Genomic DNA, 20,753 nt, shown 5'->3' on the forward strand with positions numbered 1-20,753 from the left:
CCTATTTCATGGACATACTTTATGTCAAGCAGCAGGTCTTTATGTGTAATATTCGATAGCACCGGAGGTAAGGCCTGGATCTTCGTGATTGACTTGCTCGAGTAAGTATGATTCTTGATTACCACTGATTCATTTGAGAGTTGCAGAAGGTAAGTGCCATTGAGAAACTCAGTTTTCCCATTCAATTCAATCAAACCCCTGTAGTTTGTCATGTAGATAACGTTGTCTGTCAATAACTCTACGATTTCTTCTTCAGTCCGTCGGTATGTACATTTTGCCGAACCTCCTCTGAGAATGGTATTGAGACAGCCATCTTCTTCCAATTTAGTAACAGATGATCTTTGGCAGACTGTCAAATTGTTTATAGAAAGACAGTTATCTTTGATACCGTAGGACTCAGCTTCACTAACCAACACCCTCTCGAATGGCAGATATATTTGCTTTCCGTCATCAATAGTAGCTCTGGTAAGGAGTAAATTATAAAACTGCTTTTCAATTTTTGGGATTGACAGGACGTACAAGAGTAATGAACCATTCGTGTAAATTGATGGGGTTCGGTACTCCACTGCTTCTATTACATTGCCATAAGGTAACGTTTCCAACTCGTCAATTACACTATTTATTTCCGATTGGTCTAGCAAATTTGTATTGATAATTCCGCTCTTAGCCAGCTGACAGGCTCGAACAATTTCATTTACTTCATCCTTCAAGATTGTGACCTCGTTGATGGTTCCTTGTTCTATAAGGGTATAATCTTTACCACTCGTGATATTATTTATCTTGGTAATTAATTCATTGATCTTCTTGATAACCTGGTTCGTCTTCTGCCTAAGCTCTTCATTAATTCTGTATTGTTCATTATTATTTAAGATGATATTTTCTTGGCTCCGTAGTATATTGTTCCAGTCTGTTGAATCGGGGCTTCCAGCAAGCCATTTCCACGCTGATCCGATCCAATCGATTGACCTAAGTGTTCTTCTTTGTACATTCATCAACTCATTAAGGCGTTCCTGCATCTGCAATATGTGGTATAAGATGAATTCCTTGTTTTTACTCGGCGGGATGTGTCGTTCAATAAGAGATGAGATATTTGCTGCCCCATCCATGTATTGTTCCAATTTGATGACATGTATTATCTTGAAGTTACCATCGACTATCCATCCATTACCAATTTTTAATGAAACCAGCGATGTTTTGTACTGGTAGATTTGTAAACCGTTTATAAAACCAATCAGGTTGAATGCAATGAGGAAAAATGACCCGAGATGCATGGTTATAAAGAAATATAATTTCTGAAAATAGTATAAGGTAGTTATGTCAATAGGGATGAGGCGGTGATATGACAATGAAATGTGTTAATGATAATTAGTTAAGATTTTTGTATATGAAATACTTTTTTTTTTTTTTAGATGCGATTATATATATTTTTTTTGATGCAACTATGCAGTAATATGTGAGATTTCTTGAGATTTCCATGCCGCCGTCGCATCTGTAGCCCGTGATGCAACTCGCCAGACCATGGTTTAATGCATCATCCAGAAGCTAACCGATCTGAGCTGATTTACTTATATTTTTTTGCATTGTATATACAATCTTTATATTCATATTTATTCATTCTATCTTTTCTTTGTGTTATTTCTTTCATATTTTATTTTTTTTTAATGTACTTATTTCTTTCTCAATCTTCAATACCAGAGTTATTATCAACTTTCTAGTAGATGACCAATCAATGGTCTCTTAAGCCATGGACCATGTTTGCATTCTACGATCAGTATCAATCACTTCCGCCGAGATTTCTGTAGTAGTAGCATTTTGTATATTTATTCATTCTTTCTTTTCTTTGTGTTATTTCTTTCATATTTTCTCTTTTTTTAATGTGTTTATTTCTTTCTCAATCTTCAATAGCAGAGTTATTATCAACTTTCTAGTAGATGAGCAATCAATGGTCTCTTAAGCCATGGACCATGTTTGCATTCTACGATCAGTATCAATCACTTCCGCCGAGATTTCTGTAGTAGTAGCATTTAGTTTTAGAAACTGACCTTTTTCTCGAACGTACCATGGGGACTTCGTATTGGTCCGGTTTAGTCGTGAGCAACCATGCCTCCCCCAACCTACTAGGGTACGATTTATCCATCCCACTTACAGGAAAGCTCTTGTTAATGGTAGTTATCCTCAACTATTCATTATTATCTTATGTTCATAATTCTCAATGGACTCGTACAATTTGTCCCATTTTATTTTTTTCCTAAATGGATTCGTACAATTTTTAGCGAATTTGGTAAACTTGTCTATACAAGTAATGAATTTTTGTTCCTGAATTTCCATGATGTCCATGTGGAGGATTTCGCAAGGAAATTTAGGATCAGGTGTTTCTTGACGATGTATTTGTGGAGGTTTTCTGTCGTACTTGTATCTATTACAAACGTCACAGCTAGCAACATATTTCCTGATGTTAGCGCGCATATGCGGAAAGTAGAATTGCTCTAAAATTTGTTCACCATTTTCTCCAGGATTACGATGAGCTCTTCTATGCTCGGTTTCTATTATTTTGAATTGACGTTCTTTTGAAGTTATATCTGTAACTAGTTTCTGAGCAATTCTCACTTTATATTTTGAGAAATGATTGATATAAACTTCTTGTAAGTCACCAAGAAGACCTTCTATTGCTTTTATTCCGTTAAGGATATTTGGTCGAAGTTTTTCCTTGAGCAGGGTTATAAGTTTTTCCTGAGACCAATTTTTCGAGGAAATGAAATGTCTCGTATACCCACGGTGTGGTTCTTCGATCGCTGTCATGTCCATTCCCATTCTTAATATAATCTGATTCCTAAAGACGTTAGTTAATAGGTACCTCCACATGGGGTATCAAGTCAGAGGCATCTTGTTCTGCACTGTGAACTGTTGCCATTGATGAAAGATCATCTTCTCGACCCTCTGAAGCAGTTAGAGTTTCATCTGAGTTCATGCTCATTCCCTCAATCGCCGTTTCAGTAGAAGAGTGATATAAATGATGTGAAAGAGCATCAGCCACATAGTTTGATTTACCAGGTTTATAAATCAACTCGTGGTTATATTCCTCTATACGTGCCTTCCACCGTTTTAATTTGGCATTAAAATTCCTATTCCCTAGTGCAAACGTCAAAGGCTGATGATCAGTATAGATCCTGATTTTCTTTGCCCCGTATAAGTAATTTCTGAGATTATCAAGGGCCCATACAATGGCCAGCATCTCTTTCTCGTTCGTGGCATAGTTTTCCTCAGTTTTATTGAGAGACCGAGATATGTATGCTATGGGTTTATCCTTTCCCACTTCGCCTTGTGACAGAACGGCACCTAACGCGGTATTGGAGGCATCCGTTGTTAAGTTAAAAGGCTTCTCAAAGTCAGGGAAAGATAGTAGCTCTGCTGTAGTTAACACAGATTTCAGTCTATCGAAAGACTTTAAGGACTCGTTATTTAGTGTAATTGGCACCTTTTTGGATTGACTGGCTTTTACTTGGGCATATTCGCCTCTTGTAAGATTTGTAAGGGGTTTTGGGACTTTAGCATAATCTCGAATAAATCTCCTATAGTAGGAAGTCATTCCTAAAAAGCTTTTCAACTCTTACAAGTTCGTGGGGGGTAACAAATTTTCAAATGGACTTTACCTTGGCTGGATCCGGTTTGATTCCCTCAGAACCAACGATATAGCCAAGAAATTCCACCTCCGATTTCATGAAATGTGTTTTATCAAGATTCACCTTTAGATTAGCCTCGCGAAGTCTCCCAAAAATAATTTCTATATTCCTCAAGTGATTTTCTATATTTTCTCCAATTACTATTATATCGTCAATGTATACAAAACAGAGTTTTCCTATATACTCACGGAGGACATCATCTATCATCCTCTGAAATATTGCAGGCGCATTCTTAAGGCCAAAACGCAATCTTAAGAATTCATATTTACCGTTTGCCGTTGAAAAAGCAGTCTTTGGGATGTTCCTTGATTTCATGGCTATTTGATGAAAGCCTGATGTAAGGTCTATCGTTGTAAAATACTTTGATTTACCTAGACTACCTAAAGTCGACGTAATGTCCGGAATTGGGTAGGTATCTGAAATTGTCACAGCATTTAGGCGTTTAAAGTCCACTACCATTCGGTATTGCTTTTCACCATTAGGTTTAGGTTTTTTGGGCACTACCCAAATAGGTGAATTGTAAGGACTCTTTGAAGGTCTTATAACTCCTTCCGAAAGTAATTCCTGTATCTGTCGTTCTACCTCTTCCCTCATACAGACTGGGTACGGATATCTTTTAGTATATATTGGTTCTTCCGTAGTTGTCCTTATTTCTGCTTGAACGTTTGTCGAGGCAAGTTCGCTACCATCAAGTGGTCCAAAAAGTGGTTTGTATTTATCAATGAGGCTTTCTATTCTTTTCCTGACCTCTGGTGCATACTCTTCGCCTAATACATAATTTGATTCATTTGTTACTTTTTCTTTTAATGGAATTTTAAAACAAATTTTCAAAACTAAAACATTCTCCTTTCTATCAACTAAAGCACCTAACTCTTTAAGGGTGTCGTCTCCTATTATACCATCAAAGGTTTTAAGCGTTGGCTAAACATAAAACTCAACGGACTCACTTATCCCTAAAAATTTAAAAAATGGTCCAATTATTTTCCTATCTATATTAATATCTCCTCCCACTGATCGAACTTTTATTGGTTTTTCTAATGGAATGCTACCATGTGATAAGTGTGGGTTGCAAAAGTTCTTGTTAGAACCCGTGTCGATCAAAAAACATAAAGTACCGCCATTAACGGAAGGGTATTCTATATAGGGTAAGCTTGATGGCCTTCCCCCATAAAATTTACTTCGCCTACAGTTTCTTCCTGACAAGAGTCTCTCTCCAGCCCATTTTCAGCCATGAGGTCCTCGTCAGAAAAAGTTTCTATGTGATAAAGTTTTGCCTGTTTATGCCCTGTTCTTTCTTCATATGCGCCTCTTTTTTCAGCTGTCCTACGATGGTTAATGTAATTTACCCGACGAGATTGTATTGTCCTATCAATATCGATTGGTTCGTGTTTTATGGCCGGATACCGTGGAGGTAACGCTGGCTTAATATAATTCGCATGTTCATTTACCCGAAAGTTAGAATTATTGTTATTATGCTCCCAATTTCTAGGCTGAGAATTTTTATTCAGCCATCCCGATCGCTTAGGGAATGATTTTGGAGGTCTTGAAGACCCAGGACGATAAGTCGTTTCTGTGGAGATTGAATCATAAGCCTTCGTCTTCGAATAAATTATGTTATTTCGCATGGTCAGATTTTGTAACTCCAAACAAGCGGAATACGCTTCAGGCAACGTTCCTGGCCGCTGTATTATAATCATACGGGAAAGCTCTGGTTTTAATCCGCGTATGAATATGTCTAACGCTCTATTCCTGTATGTTCCTACTAAGGCTTTGATCGTTTCCTCACTGTGGGACTCTGTTTTTAATTTATTAATGATGAGTGAAAGTTGATAGTTGACTGTCGAATAAAACTCATCTACGCTTGAGGATCCCTGAGACAGCTGGTTGAGCTGATGTTCCAGAGTTTGAATATCCCGTTTATCAGCGTAGTGCAGGGAAAGTTTTCTTTTTATTTCCGTCCAATCACTGTCAAATACATTGTAGGATACCAGGGCTGTGTCGGCAGCGCCCGTAACTTTTTGAGGGACACTTTGTATAATTGCTCGTTAAATAGGTTTGTCCCTAACTATTTCAAAGTTCTTCAGTATAGTTTCCACTGAAGAACCCAGGAAATATACTGAGTGGGATTGCCTTCAAAAGTTCTTAATTCTTTCACACTGTCGGGGAGGCGACTTATATCTTTCAACTCTGTTTCAGTCCGCGGTCGTTGAAGAGATCCTTCGTCGGTGACCAGTGGTGGTATCGCGGCCACCTGCCTATTTTCTAGACGCTCTATTCTATCCAAGACATTTCCTAAAGCATTGTTGCTCAAACTAGCTTCTATCGTCCCTATCCTGTTTTCTATCGACTTCATTTGTCCCATAAACCGATTTATGGCTCCAGTCATGGTCGTTACCGTGGCCCTAAGTTCTTCCATTTCTAATTGTTGACAAGGGGGAGAAATAAAAATATTCACGTACCTGTTATGTCCTTTATGAAGAAGGTCCTTCTTGTTTTCACTTCACTTTACTTTTTTTATAAAAAAATTCTTCTTTATATTTATCTTTTCTTAATTTTCAATTTATTTCTGTATTTAACTTCTTCTCTTCTTTTTAAATAAAAAACTTCTTTATATCTCAATTTTATTATTTTTTAATTTTCAATTCTTTTTATGAAGAAGATCCTTTTTGTTTTCACTTTACTTTTTTGTTATAAAAAAATTCTTCTTTATATTTATTCTTTCTTAATTTTCCATTTATTTTTGTATTCAACTCTTTCTCTTTTTTTATATATAAAAAACTTCTTTATTTCTCAATTTTTTTTTTTGAATTTTCAATTCTTTTTTGGATTTTATTCTTCTTTAATTTTCAATTCTTTTTTTGAATTTTTATATTTTGGTGAGCCTTGGCTAGGCAGCGCGTCTCGACCGTTTAAAACCCTTTTACTCCTCACGGAAGGACCGTATTTCTCCGGTTTGGAGATCCACTTTTATGATCGTGGATACCTACTGAGGTACGGTTTACTTCACTTCCGCCTCGGTAACCTACGGTTATATGTTTCGGTTGGATAACTATCAGGAATACCGGATTAGCGAAGGAGGAGTTAGATTTTGTGAATTAATTTATAACTCACAGGACCACTAAGCACTTAAGTCAGGGTCCCTGCTCGGGCGCCAGTTAAAGGATTTTATACGATCGCGAATAAAAAAATTAATTCCAAGGTGCTTCCAACTGCGCCTGATTAAATAAAACACGGATATTTAATTTTTTAACAATTATAACGATTCACAATTTAATGATACTCAAAATAATTAATAGAAGATATTAATATTTAATGAACTGTACTCGAAATAGCCAAAGCCAAGTCTGCCGGTTGCCTTCCAACTTTGTTGGCTCAATGGTTCTATTGATTCCGTTCGACCAACACGCGCCAGTATGCAGGTGCTGATACTGCAGAAAGAATTTCCCATCGCTTGCAATATCGAAATTGGATCGGAAGCGCGTGTTGCAATCAAAATGAAATGAGCTTAAGTTGCAGAAGCGACAGTGTCGCCAATGTCGTTAACTTAATAATAATAATAATAATTATAATAATAATAATAATAATAATAATAATAATAATAATAATAATAATAATAATAATAATAAATACATCGGTCACACATAAATATGTATGCATGCATGTGCATGTTCGCCTACTTCTCATATATTTTCAACAATAATAATAACAAAGTAGGTGGATGATGGGGGTCACGACGCGACGACACAGCCTATCAGATTTCGATTAAATAAAAGAAAAGGGAACAGGCAAATGAGTGGTCACCAAATAAAAGGTAATTTTTTGGCTACACTTGTGATAATAAGTATACATAAAATAATTGGTTTTTATAATTTAATATAAAAATAATGTAGGTATATGTAGAGAAGTGTAAATTGCTTGAAAATAATAATAATTTAATTAAAGGGAAGTAATGTACCGAAAGAAAAAATACACTAGAGACCAAACTTGCGTCGTTTCCAGTTGCGTCACTTTTCAAAACACACGGGCGTAGCAGCATCTGTTGATCAAGCCATTGGTTGTTACAAAGAAATATATCAACAAAAAAATCTTGAAAAATTTAACAAACTTTAGACATTTTTGTTAAAAAAAAGAGGAATACCATCCAATCAAATGGATATAAGTGTTGTTGATTTAGATTTATCATCCGAAGAGAGTTCAATGTAAGATAAATAAATTACAATTTTTGAATGCATCTTCTTTTTTCGAATATGTTTACATATATATGTAAATAAATTTAATTTTTGTTATGTTTTTTTTTAATTTATTATTTTGTTATTTCTTTATAATAATTATAAATATTTTTTTGAAGTAAATGGAATAAATAAAAATAAATTCATACTTCTTTTTTTATCAAAAATATAAAATTGTTTGCATTGTTTTGAATATATTCCACAGTAAATTAAATTTTCGAACGAAATTAATTATCGAACGTCTCGGTTTTCATGTTGACATCGACTTATGACCTTTGTAAAAGCCGAAGGCAATTTTGAACCTCGACGTTTGACTTCGGGAAAGGCCGAAGGTAATTGTTTAGAATTCAAAGCAAGATTTTGGACAGACTTGTAGAACAGAGAAGATTCTCGTCTTTAAAATTAGTGGAAACCAGATATGGATTTGAACAAGTTGTTCCAAAACAACAAGAGAATCTCAAATAAAGATTTGAACAAAGCATCAACGAGTGGAGATACAAACTGCACAGAAACCGGTTCGACGAGATTGACCAAAAGCAGAAGGATTGAAATTTTCGAAGGATTCAAAAGGTTTAAGAACAATGTTAGTAGCTCTAACAAACCGAATTACTGGAGATATCGACATTTTTAAGCAAAGCTCTCAAAAAGGAAACCACGATGAGAGTATAAATTTTAAAGTTTGAAAAATGGCGACTGACTCTCAATGAAAAAAGAATTTTCACGAATCTGAACCAGAAAATAATGTACGAAAGCCTTACAAAGTGTTAGCTAGGTGATAAGAATTAAATCAAAGCGCAACTAAATGAGAGAAAATCTAAGAAAAACTTCCTCTGTGCGATAAAACTACAAAACTATAATAATATTTAAAATAATATTTTGTTGCTGCAAAATGGAGTGATGGGTATTATTGTTGCAATTTTTGGCAATGTAACTCAAGTGAGAATTGATCTTTTTGCGAGGACGATAAAATAAGGAACCGCCAGAGAGATGGACGATTATTACATGTTTGTTGTTTTTTTAATCAGAAACAAATAATTCTCGATAAAGGGCTCAGCACAAGTTTGAACAACAAATAAATCAAGCAACCAAAAAAAATATATATATATTTATGTATGCTGTTATTACCAATATAGTGATATAAATTCTTCTTCAACTAAGGCGAGGGAGTAGAGCAACAACGAGGGGGAATAATTTTTGGTTAGATGAGATTGTCTATTCTCACAAAGGGTTCAACATTTAAAATGAGAGTAAGGGAACGAAAAAAATAAACGAAGCGGTAATAACAAGAGTACCAAATATTTTTGTATGATCAAGGTGACGACGGATGATCAGTACATTATTTTTACAAAAGCAGAACTATTTGATGTAGGGGAATGCACTCGATTAACACAAGAAGTGCTAATATAAGTCGACCAACTTACTTGTTTTCAACGACAGAAAATGATCAGTACAACGAAATAATGTATAAAAACGAGAGTGTGGACTGTAATTAGATATATAGCAATACTACGCGAATAGAAATTTCCAAACAGGTATTTTAAATATAAACTAATAAATCACTGAGTTTATTTTAAATAGAAATCTGAATTTATGTATCTGTTTCTTAGTTGTATATGTTGGTAACGATGAGAGATGATACAGTGATTTTCTCATACTATGGCAAACGAGAGTAAGTCTTGGGTCGAATCCAGCTAGGCAGACAGCATCAAGAAGAACTCCCAATGGTTATTGCGTGATATAATTATGAAATATGACAAGAAATAAAACGAAGATAAATTAGGATGATTCGAAATTAGTTTCATGCTTTACTTATGCATCTGTTCAATGCGACAAATTACCTTAAGTAATTAGGACGGCGACAGAGGCCGTGTACTTATGGTTTCGTTTTTAGAAGACAAGTGAATGCAGAGGTTCTAAGTGATCACAGAGGATCCCTTGTCTCTGTTTTATTATAACTACTTACAATGAGGGCAAACTGACAAAAACCGATGCTGATGTAGAGAAGGTGCCAGTGTGCCAATCAGCATCCGTGATTGACTTTAAAAATTACAATAAATTCATATCAACTAACCAAACTCTAGTGTTCGATAGTGTACAATATAAATTTGAAAGGGGAGATACAATGAACATGAAAAAAATATATATTAATTAGAGAAGCCAAAAAATATGGCAGTCTTAAAGTACGAAAATTTTACAATTACTTAACATTATTGTAATTTTAGAGTAAAAGGTGTAAATCATAGAGTTATTTAAACACTACATTATAAGAATTGCAATTTTCAGCACTCTAAATGATATTCATGCTATTATTCTTGCTCGAGGAGGATCAAAGGGGATTAAGAGTAAAAATATGTTGACTTTTAATGGGACTACACTCCTTGGCCAAACGATTAAGACACTTGCTGAAACAAACAAATTTAGTGCCATATGGGTCTCAACAGACGACAAGAGGATTGCACAAGAAGCTATAAAAAGTAAGTAAAAAATTAATACTTTCATTTTATTTAACACAATCCGGAGAAAAGCCACTCAGTATATTACACACTTTTGGTACAAACTCCCTCGTTGTTAAGTGGTTCATAAAACCACTCCTTCATAGTTGCTATTAGCGTCCATCATTAAATGCAGTTTAAATTAATTTTTTTTATTCCATTTACAACACTTCGCCAGGTTTTAAAAGTTTTATTCATAATTTTTAACAGAATTTGCTGTAAATTGACAAATAGCGTCCCCAGTATGTAGAAAACATCTTTGCAATGATGTTGGTCCAAGTTTTAGTGTAGTCCGCTTACATAGCATTTTCAAATTAAATAAAAATTTTGCAAATGGACCTTTTTCAGCGGCAATGAAACTGTAATTAGAATGAAATGAAACATATTGCGATTGAAATTTAACTTTTTGCAACATGGGCGAAATAGCTCTTTATTGATTCATACGAAATATTTCCAGATCAAATATTTTTAATCTTAACGATAAAAAAGGGAAAAAATACTGGAACTTACTACTACAAATTAAGTGGGAAGGTCTGAAATGCGAATTTTAGCTTTATTAGAATTATATTATAATCTTTTCAGCTTGCGCAATTTTTAATAATAGATTCATTTTGTAGATAGAGCAGTCTTGTTGGGTATTGATTTGAAATGTACTTTATTGATCCCATATAACATAACCTCATCGCTTAAGTAAGAATTTTCTCCAAACATTTGACATGGAAACATGGGGTGTTTTGTTGCACCACTGATCGTATTGTACATTTGTTGAAATCTGTTCACTACTTTTTATTACAATATTAAAATGTTAATGCCAGATTTCTAAAGTCCGTCTTGGCTGTCGGTTGAGTGTTTGTGAATATTACACGTTCGTGTGTAACTACTAAGGTAAATCTCTTCACCTATTAAAGAAGCAATCCTTTATATAATTAAGAAAATAAAACGATCGTGTTTTATTTCTATTTTTCTCCCCCTTTTTATGGGAGCCTAACTTCGGCGCATAAGCAAATGATCCTGTCGAGCCTGATTCATTCTATTGGAATTAACATTTTGTCACTTCGAACTGCGGTCGGAATCGGCTCTCTCGGGAAATCCCTATACAGCCCTTCAGCAATTCAAGTTTTTGGTTGTTGTCTTCTATGTTCGTGTGAAAGATATCCCCAGCATTTTCTTCAACATCATCATATTCACTTATAAATAAAAGGAAGGTGCATTGCAGTTATTTTGTTTTTGTGAGCTCTTTTAGTGCAAATTGCCATGCTCGGTGTTAATAATCATACATTTCTACAGATTTGTGCTATTGAATAATATGAATGATTCATACACACACTTTGTATACATACATATCCTTGTTACTGTTACTATTACTGACCTTCAGTTTTAAATATATATTTTTGTTGATTGGCTGCTCTTCTTTCTTACGTGTACTGGTATAGCGTCGGGTCGGTAGATTGTGGTTCAGTAATATGTTTGATACAAAGCTAAATTTCTTGAGTTTCTGCCTTGTTGCTGCAAGGCAAATTAATTTCTAAAAATGTATTTATTCATTTTTTTTTTGGTTTTTAACCAATTTAATTTATAATTGAGATACAATTTTGCATACATGTGTATGCCAGTAGGCAGATAAAGTTTATACATGGACCATTTCGGTCCACGTTTTCGTTTAATCTCTATATAACGGTATTTCCTTAATATTCAGCATTTTAATGACTTCAACGACTTTATTTAACGGATTTGTTTCAAATTTCGTATTTGAAATTCTTAATGGGCTGAAGTTTCCTTTGACAAAAAACTGATCAACCGCAGTTCTGGCCTTTGGAATGCCTCAAAAGTAGAAGAATATGACAACGATCGGTAACTAGTGCATAGTAATTTGACAATCCTTTTCGCAACACCAACTCTTGAAAAATAAAGTAGCTCTGGTTTAAAAGTAATTCGACATGACATTAATCGATGCCTTTCCGCGATGTCCTTATATGATATTCCTACGGATCATTGGGAGTCAATTATCGTTTTATTTGCCAAAAGTCACAATGACACTGTGACAGAAAAATGTTAAAAATAAAACCGAGATTTCTTCGGTAGTGAAATCGTCTTGTTGTTTGTTTGTTTCAGAAATACTACCCCTTCGGCAATATTTTCAACAACAAATAGTCCTAGTGCAATTGCACTACTTCCAAGTTCACGTTTTTCAGTTTCAGTTCCACCAAACTATGGAGAGAGGTTGGAATAGAATTTGGGAAATAATTTTAGTAAACAGGAAGAAATTTGTGTTTATTTTGAATTAAACTTGTAAAAAGCTAATAAATTTGAAAGGCACTAAATTTCAATACTCACCACTATTTGCAAAGAAATCCTTTTAAAAACTTGTCTATGAGTTCTGAGGACTTTTACTAGACCGGTACATATTTTTCTGTTATTTTGCAATTACATACTTCAATAAATTCTGTTACAATGCTGTTAAGATACCGAATATCGGGTGCTCCCTTTACATGAATCTATACGGAAACGTGAAGCTATATAAATCAGGGGTAATGCTGCCTATTGTCTGCACCATACACTAAATATGAAATAATTCCGATGAAAAATGTGGCGAAATCATTAATGATAGGGATGGGGGCTATAAGAAGACGTGGACCTTTACAGGCAAGAAACTGGTACCCACTAAGAATTCCAAATACCAAACTTGAACCTATTCTGATGAGAAATGCAGTCATGAAATATCGAATATCGGGAAGCACGAAAATAGAATTTTCAAATTAAATGAAACTTTTTGCAATTGAAATTAAACTTTTTTGCCGAAATTAAACCTTTTGCATATCAAATGAATCTTTTAAATTTATAGAAAGGAACACACCCAATGATTGTTATTTGTAGTAATATAGTTAAATAGATATTTGTATATCCTTCATATTTTATTCCAAATAATAATAGCTTTATGTCTATAAGAAGATCTGGACTTGCATAAGAAATTTTTTGTCATTGGCTGTTCTGCCGATTGCTAATTTCAAATATAAAATTTTAAACAATTAAACAAATGAATAAAGTCGCTTATATCATCAAAATACCGAATAAATGGACGTATCGTTATATGTGGACAATAGAATATTTGAAATATGTAAAATTGGCCGAATCGGACATATTTATAGTATTTGTTGCATTAAATATAGGAAGTCGGCCAAAACTATACATGGAAGGTATATCCAAACCCCAACTGATTTCCATAAGTTTTGTCGAATTAAATTCCGCACAAAATTCCGTTGGTTATTGTGCGTTTTTTTTTATATGATTTAGGTCGCAATATATTGGCATAGTAATTTCAAATTATCTATATTTGTACTCGGAAACACTTCGGATTAACTTAATAATTTTATTCTATGGTTCTCGTTTAGTGGTTCTCTTTTAATGTATTGTAGTACAATAGAAGCTGGTATTATTATTATTTGTCGAGAAGAAAGTTTAAAATTGGATTGTTATGACTTTTTACACCCCCACCATGGGGGTCATTCCATTCGTAACACCTCGTAATATTCGTGGAAGACCTTTGAGCAGTGTTGCCGTTTGAAATTTTTATTTCAGCCCAAATTTTTTCTAAAAACCGCCCAAAATCGACCATATCCGCCCAAACTGTAAAAAGTTGAATAATTTATATGTAGTTTGTATTCAAGTAAGAAAATGACAATTTTACACTATACATAAAAAAGGTACTCAAGTTTTATTACATTCAATGTATTAAATACTTTAGAGAAAATAAAAATGTTATGTTATTTTACTTCAAGTTTTTTTTTTATATACATATTTGAAAAAGTAACATAATACAAGAATTCAATGTATTAAATACATTTAAGTCATTATTATTATTTAGGTTTTTATACCCTACAACACTATGTGTTGGGGGTATTATAAGTTTGATTGGGCCAAAAATTATGTAACACCACGAAATATTGGTTTCCCACAAAGTATATATGGATCTTCCTATCTCACCGAGCTGAGTCGATCTAGCTCTGTATGTCCATGTAAATTTGTAATCACTCTACAGGTCGCAATTATGGCCCGATCTTCACGAAATTTAGAATGTAGCTGGGGTTAAGGTCAGAATAGAACCCTATTTCTTTTGGAGATGATCGCATAATATTTAGGGGTTGAAATGGACCAAATTTCCTGATTTTGCAGTTGCTCTACAGGTCACAATTATAGACCAATCGAAGCGAAGTTTAGCATGGGGCTAGATCTTTGGACTGGGCAGAAGCCTTCCAATTTTGATGGTCATCGGGTAATATTTAGTGGTTTAGTAGACCATAGCATTTGCGATAAATAAAAGTAAATTTTTCCATTAATCCGCGAATATTTTTACTGCCGGCGAAATCACAAATAGACGAACAGGTCAATTCTGACCGTTACGTAGATGCCGATAGTAAAAATATCGGATATATATATAGAGAAATATATACAATGTATATATACAAAGGAAGGGGATGTCAGCTAGAATGCTTATATCTTCACAATGGCTGGAGCGATTTTGACAAATTTTGTCAATTGCCCTTGTGGCATTAAAGTATAAATACTACAAAATCGCATAAAAAGATACCAATAATGATGTTCATATAGATTTTGTAGTATTTTGAGACATTTTCTTTATTTTTTCATATTTTTTTTCGCATGCGATTTTTTCGAGTTGACTTATAATACAACACAGGTTAGGGTTATTATTTATATACAGATTGCAATTATCGTTCGATCCTCACGAAATTTTTCACAAGGGTTAGGCTCAGAAGGGCAAGGCCTATTGTTTTCAAAGATGTCCGCAATATATTCATATATATATGAACCAAAAACAGAAAAAAAATTCCTGATCACACAATTGAAGCCAATCGACACGCCTGAGAAAATAGGTAAGCACAGGGAAGAATTCTGGCATTTTGGATGACCATTGGAATATATTTAGCCGTAAAATGGAACACAAAAACTAACAGCACGACGGAGTGCATAAATATTGGGAAAATGTCCCTTGTCAAAATGCTAAGGGTAATATCTGGGCAGTGCTCCGTCACATAATTTCAAAAGCGAAATGTTCCAAAATGGATTTGGACATGAGGGGGCTTCTAACATATTGTAGTGTTGTAGGGTATCACATGGTCGGCCCCTCACGACTTTAGCCTAATGTATTATTTATATTATTAAAAAACTTAACAAAAATCTATAAAATAAATAACGATTCATCTCAATAAAAAATATAAAATTCAGTTAGTAATAAAAAAATTAAATTGCGTAAAAATAAACAATGAAAAATAAATTTGTACCCAATATGGAAAAAATCCGCCCAAACAACAAAATTTATCTTTTTTCCGCCCAAATTTGGACGGAAACGCCCAAAACGGCAACACTGCCTTTGAGTATATATATTCATATATATATATATAAGTTGAAATCACGATACAGCTCACATTATTTGATGTAGAGCTTTGAAATTTGACACAATAATTTCTATTGTGTCTAGGATGGTTGGTATTGAATACGATTCAGGTTTTTGTATAGCTCCCATATAACGGTACCTCCAAATATTCGGATGGATTGACGATTTTAGCCTTGTTTTTCTACAAAATTGTTTCAAATTTCCGCAATAGATAACAATCCTTTTGTAGTTTATACGTTCCCATTTTTGTATGACCCCTACATAACGGGTCATATTTGGAATAAAATATGAAGGATATACAAATATCTATTTAACTATATTACTACAAATAACAATCATTGGGGTTGTTCCTTTTATTTAAAAGATCATTTGATATGCAAAAGGTTTAATTTTTGCAAAAAAGTTTAATTTCAATTGCAAAAAGTTAAATTTAATTTGAAAATTCTATTTTCGTGTTTCCCGATATTCGATATTTCATGACTGCATTTCTCATCAGAATAGGTTCAAATTCGGTATTTGGAATTCTTAGTGGCACCAGTTACTTGCCTGTAAAGGTCCACGTCTTCATACTTCCCTATCATTAATGATTTCGCCACATTTTTCATCGGAATTATTTCATATTTAGTGTGTGGTTCGGACAATAGGCAGCATTACCCCTGATTTATATAGCTTCACGTTTCCGTATAGACTCATGTAAAGGGACTACCCGATATTCGGTATCTTAACAGCATTGTAACAGAATTTATTGAAATATGTAATTGCAAAATAACAGAAAAATATGTACCGGTCTAGTAAAGAACCTCAGAACTCGCTGGGAACCTCAGAACGCTCTGGGAACAGAGTTTTCCAGACAAAACTGTTTTAGCAAATGAAAATATCTCGATGTATTTCTTACGAGCCGATATCTGACATTAGATTCCGTGTCCGAAATCGAAGGAGTCATGTGAGCGATTCCATTGTTATTCTACCAACAACTTCGAGAAGTGTAAATTCGTTTTATAGCAAAGTTTTCGTTCCGTTGCGTCCTCTGTGCCCTAAACAGGCGCATATCACGCAAAGGTTTCGCACGTCAGAAATCAAAGCTTATGTTTTAAGTGCTTCTCCAAAATGCATTCCGCTCAAATTTGCAACAGCAAACACTATTGTTATAACTGTAATAAAAGACATAATACTCTCTTGCACTATTCTGTCACTTATCATCCAATCAAAAAAATAAATTGCACCACCCCTAGTTTCTGTTCGGATAGTACCACCAAATTCAATACAATTCATTCAATAAAGTTCTGAGGTAATTCCGACGCATAATCCATCTAATTTTCGTAATGTTTTGCTGGGCCCGACAATGGTTCAGATTTCCAACAAAAATTCTGTTTATTCGGCATGAGCCCTCTTTGATTCAGGTTCTAAAGCCTCATTTACATCGGAGGAGAAAGCGCACGAAAGCATATAAATCAACTTCAACTAGTGCCCAAAACAAATGCCCCTTTGTTTTGTCCTCAAAATGCGACACTAGTCTTAAGCTCTCGGTTACTGCTTCCGTAATCCCAAAACTTTGTGGCGTTGTTCCGAGCAACACCATTTCAAAAATTTCATTGGCAGATCCAGATTCCCTTATTGATGTCCTCCTTATTATTGATATCAAACCTTACTTGTTGTGGTCAAATTCAAGAACTAATGTGTACGATTCCCTTCACGCGCAAGAGACGGTCTGTGGATGGATACTGACCGGCGTGGTTAATACGGACTCGTCCTTTCAGCACGTTTCGCTGCTACAAAGTTATTTCCAAACGCTTTATGTTCTATTGTTTTTTTTTTTATTCGAGTGGATCACAACATTTTCGGTTCACGTCACTCCGATCATTCGTTCAAACCTTCCACCTACCGTATGACATAATAGACATTTGTAATTAATTCTAAGGGTTTTGGTGATGGTGTCTGTGCTTCGAATATAGCTGCTTCATGTACCAACACATCACTGAAAATTTTTTCTATCCTGAAACTCAATAGAAGATAGCTTCGTTATTCTTAGTCAGAATATAAGGCTAGTTTATGGACGTCAATTCCTAAAGTTCAATGCACAATTCTTCAGAATGAACTGAACACAAAGTTACATTAAATTGTTAAATTTTTTGTTATTAAGATTTATTAATTAACTTTTTTAAGATATCTCAGATTCATAATAATGTAATTGGGAATCATAACCGAAGACTTTCGTAATCTTTCCATGATTGCAGTGATACTGCAAAGGCGGCGGTAATGTTAACGTCAAATTTTAATAACTAATATCTGGTAATTCTTTTTCTATATTTTTTCGCAAACGCAAATACGCAATGATATTTTCCCTCGGTTGAATTTCAGTTTTTCCTTGGTCATTACCCACAATAAAGTATTTACTGTAACACTGAATTGGAGTTCTTTGTGTTTTCTTTCATTTCATACGAATCCGAGGAAAATAGTCCTTCCTTTAAAATTGGTTTAATTCGTGACGACTACTACCGGAAAGCGCTAGTGTTCCCTGACGTTTTCAACATTATATAAAAAATCCTACAACGCTAGAAAAATGTCCATGAGAAAACTAAAGAGACGCCAGAAAGATTCTACAATTGAGAACAAAATTATTCTACAAACTGACTTACTGGGCAAAATATATTAATATACACTCACTGCAAAACAATATTTAACCATTTGTTCGAAACAGTAAAGCGATGTCATTGAACAAAAAATCATCTATTAAAAGCATTAGATCACAAATTTTGATGTTATATCATAAATAGGCTCAAACAAACGACTCGAATTCACTCGAAGCTTGAACCATCAGTAGGTCAAACTTACATCAATTCGCCCTTAAAATCATAGGAGAAAAGCCAGAAGCAACAATGTCATATAGAAGCAAATTGGAACCCACTCTTCTCTTTATGTAACTTGACGGAAGCTGAGAATCTTAATCATTTTCTGTGCAACTTCCCCCTGTTTAAAGAATTTAGAATTATGTTTCTTCAAAAGGCACTGATTAATGAAGAAGACTTAATAAATAAACATAAATATATATATATATATATATATATATATATATATATATATATATATATATATATAAATATATATATATATATATATATAAGTAATTTAAAAATTAAAATACCGAATATCGGGAATGGAGGCTATACATCTACATCTTCGTTTATCCCCTATATAACGATTTTTATTTGAGCGGTGGTTTAAATTTTAAATTTTCTAAGTTCCTTTAAATGGTAAAGGTTATTAAAAGTTGTCTAAGCTACTTCACTAATATTATTTCTTAATTTTTTAATTATTGTACAAAATTTGTACCATCAATTTGTTCTTTATTGATTTCATATATTTTCATATCATATATTCTTAATACAGCATTTTCAAATTAAACTTTGCAATTGGAATAAAACCTTTGGCAAAGGACGTTAAATTATTTTCAAAATAAATTAAATTTTTAAATTAATATCTGAGAACATAACAAAACTTTTTTATTAACGGTATTTTCAAAAAGCCCCCATATAACGGTACCTATTGGTATAAGGTATTTTCATGATTTTAACGACGTTATTTACCGGAATTATTTCAAATTTCATATTTAAAGTTCGTAATGGGTACTACAGCCTATGACAAACAATTCGTTATGCAGGTCCAGTTCTTCATACAGCCCCATATATTCGGTATTTTGACGATTTCAGCAACATTATTCACCGGAATCGTTTACACATTTTCTATTGGAAGATCAACCTATAGCAAAAAATTCGTATGCATGTCCACGTCTTCGTATAGCCCATATATAACGGTTCCTCCCTATAGTCGATATTTTAATGATTTTAGGGACATTATTCACCGGAATTGTAACAAATTTCGTATTTGAAGTTCGTAATGGGTACTACAGCCTATGACAAAAAAAATTGCGTAAGCAGGTCCACGTCTTCGTATAGCCCCAATATAATGGTTTTCATTTAAGTGGTAGTTTTCTGTCCAAATGGTGGAGGGTACTAAAAATTCGGCCTGCCGAATTTAGCTACTTTCTTAGTTGTTTTAATTATTGTAATAACAATTTGTTCTCTATTTATTGATTTTAAGGTAATACTGAGAACATAACACAATCTTTTTGTTAATAGAAAATCAACAAATTTTTACTAAATATCTGGCCCGGTTCGCATTAGCAGACGGTAGTTTGTGTCTTTATTAAATATTTTTAAAGCAAACAAAAAAGGCAGATCTGGTTTAAATAAGCGGGACAATTTTATTTATGTAATTAATATAAATAATTAAATTATTTAAATAACTTTATAATAAATAATGACTCGGCTAAATAGAAATAAATTCCCATTGCAAAAATGTGAATTCATGATCACGTGCGCTTATGGAATCTTCTGCATGGGAGTGTTAGCTGCCGATTTATCATATATAAGAATTTGTATATGAGAAATTGTATAACATTGGGTCGAGATCCTCATAGTCGGGAAGAGTGTCGGCCATCATTCAAATATTTTCTATTCTGTAAAAAGATAGAGGCGCCGCGAAGTAAGAGGAAAAAAATAAATTTGCAAAATTGACCAACTAGTCTATTGCTTGCTTTACAACTTCGTTTTTAAAAAGGCGAGACGGGCGCGACCCTCTTTGGCGGGATAAACGTAACACTTAACGTAACTTAGCCACTTTTCAAAGAGTTACTTGACGTCGTTGTTGCCCTTAAACTATAATCTCAGACAAAGTTACCAACTTAGTTGCTGCTTCCAGAGTATTAGAGTGTGAATTTAGAACTGGATGTCAAGAAAATTGCAATCGTTCTCAGTGTAACTACCAAGAGTTTTCATGGAAATTTATTCCAGCGGGAGCACCACATATGGGTTGGCTCTGGGAAGCAGCGGTTAAAAGCTTTAAGCTCCACTTTCGTAAACACCATTCATCATTCGATTTCAGG

The 20,753-nt window shown here is 33.9% G+C and overlaps 1 protein-coding gene across 1 annotated transcript in view; it reads left to right on the forward strand.

Moving 5' to 3' along the window:
* LOC131806916 (N-acylneuraminate cytidylyltransferase A) overlaps nt 1-20,753 on the forward strand; it is a 545,636-nt gene that overhangs the window by 96,565 nt on the left and 428,318 nt on the right. The window contains exon 2 of the mRNA XM_059131800.1: nt 10,193-10,383. Coding sequence (XP_058987783.1) covers nt 10,193-10,383 — 191 coding nt within the window. The remainder of the gene's footprint in view (nt 1-10,192; nt 10,384-20,753) is intronic.

This window comes from Musca domestica, unplaced genomic scaffold (assembly GCF_030504385.1).
Source record: "Musca domestica strain aabys unplaced genomic scaffold, Musca_domestica.polishedcontigs.V.1.1 9, whole genome shotgun sequence".
NCBI lineage: Eukaryota > Metazoa > Arthropoda > Insecta > Diptera > Muscidae > Musca > Musca domestica.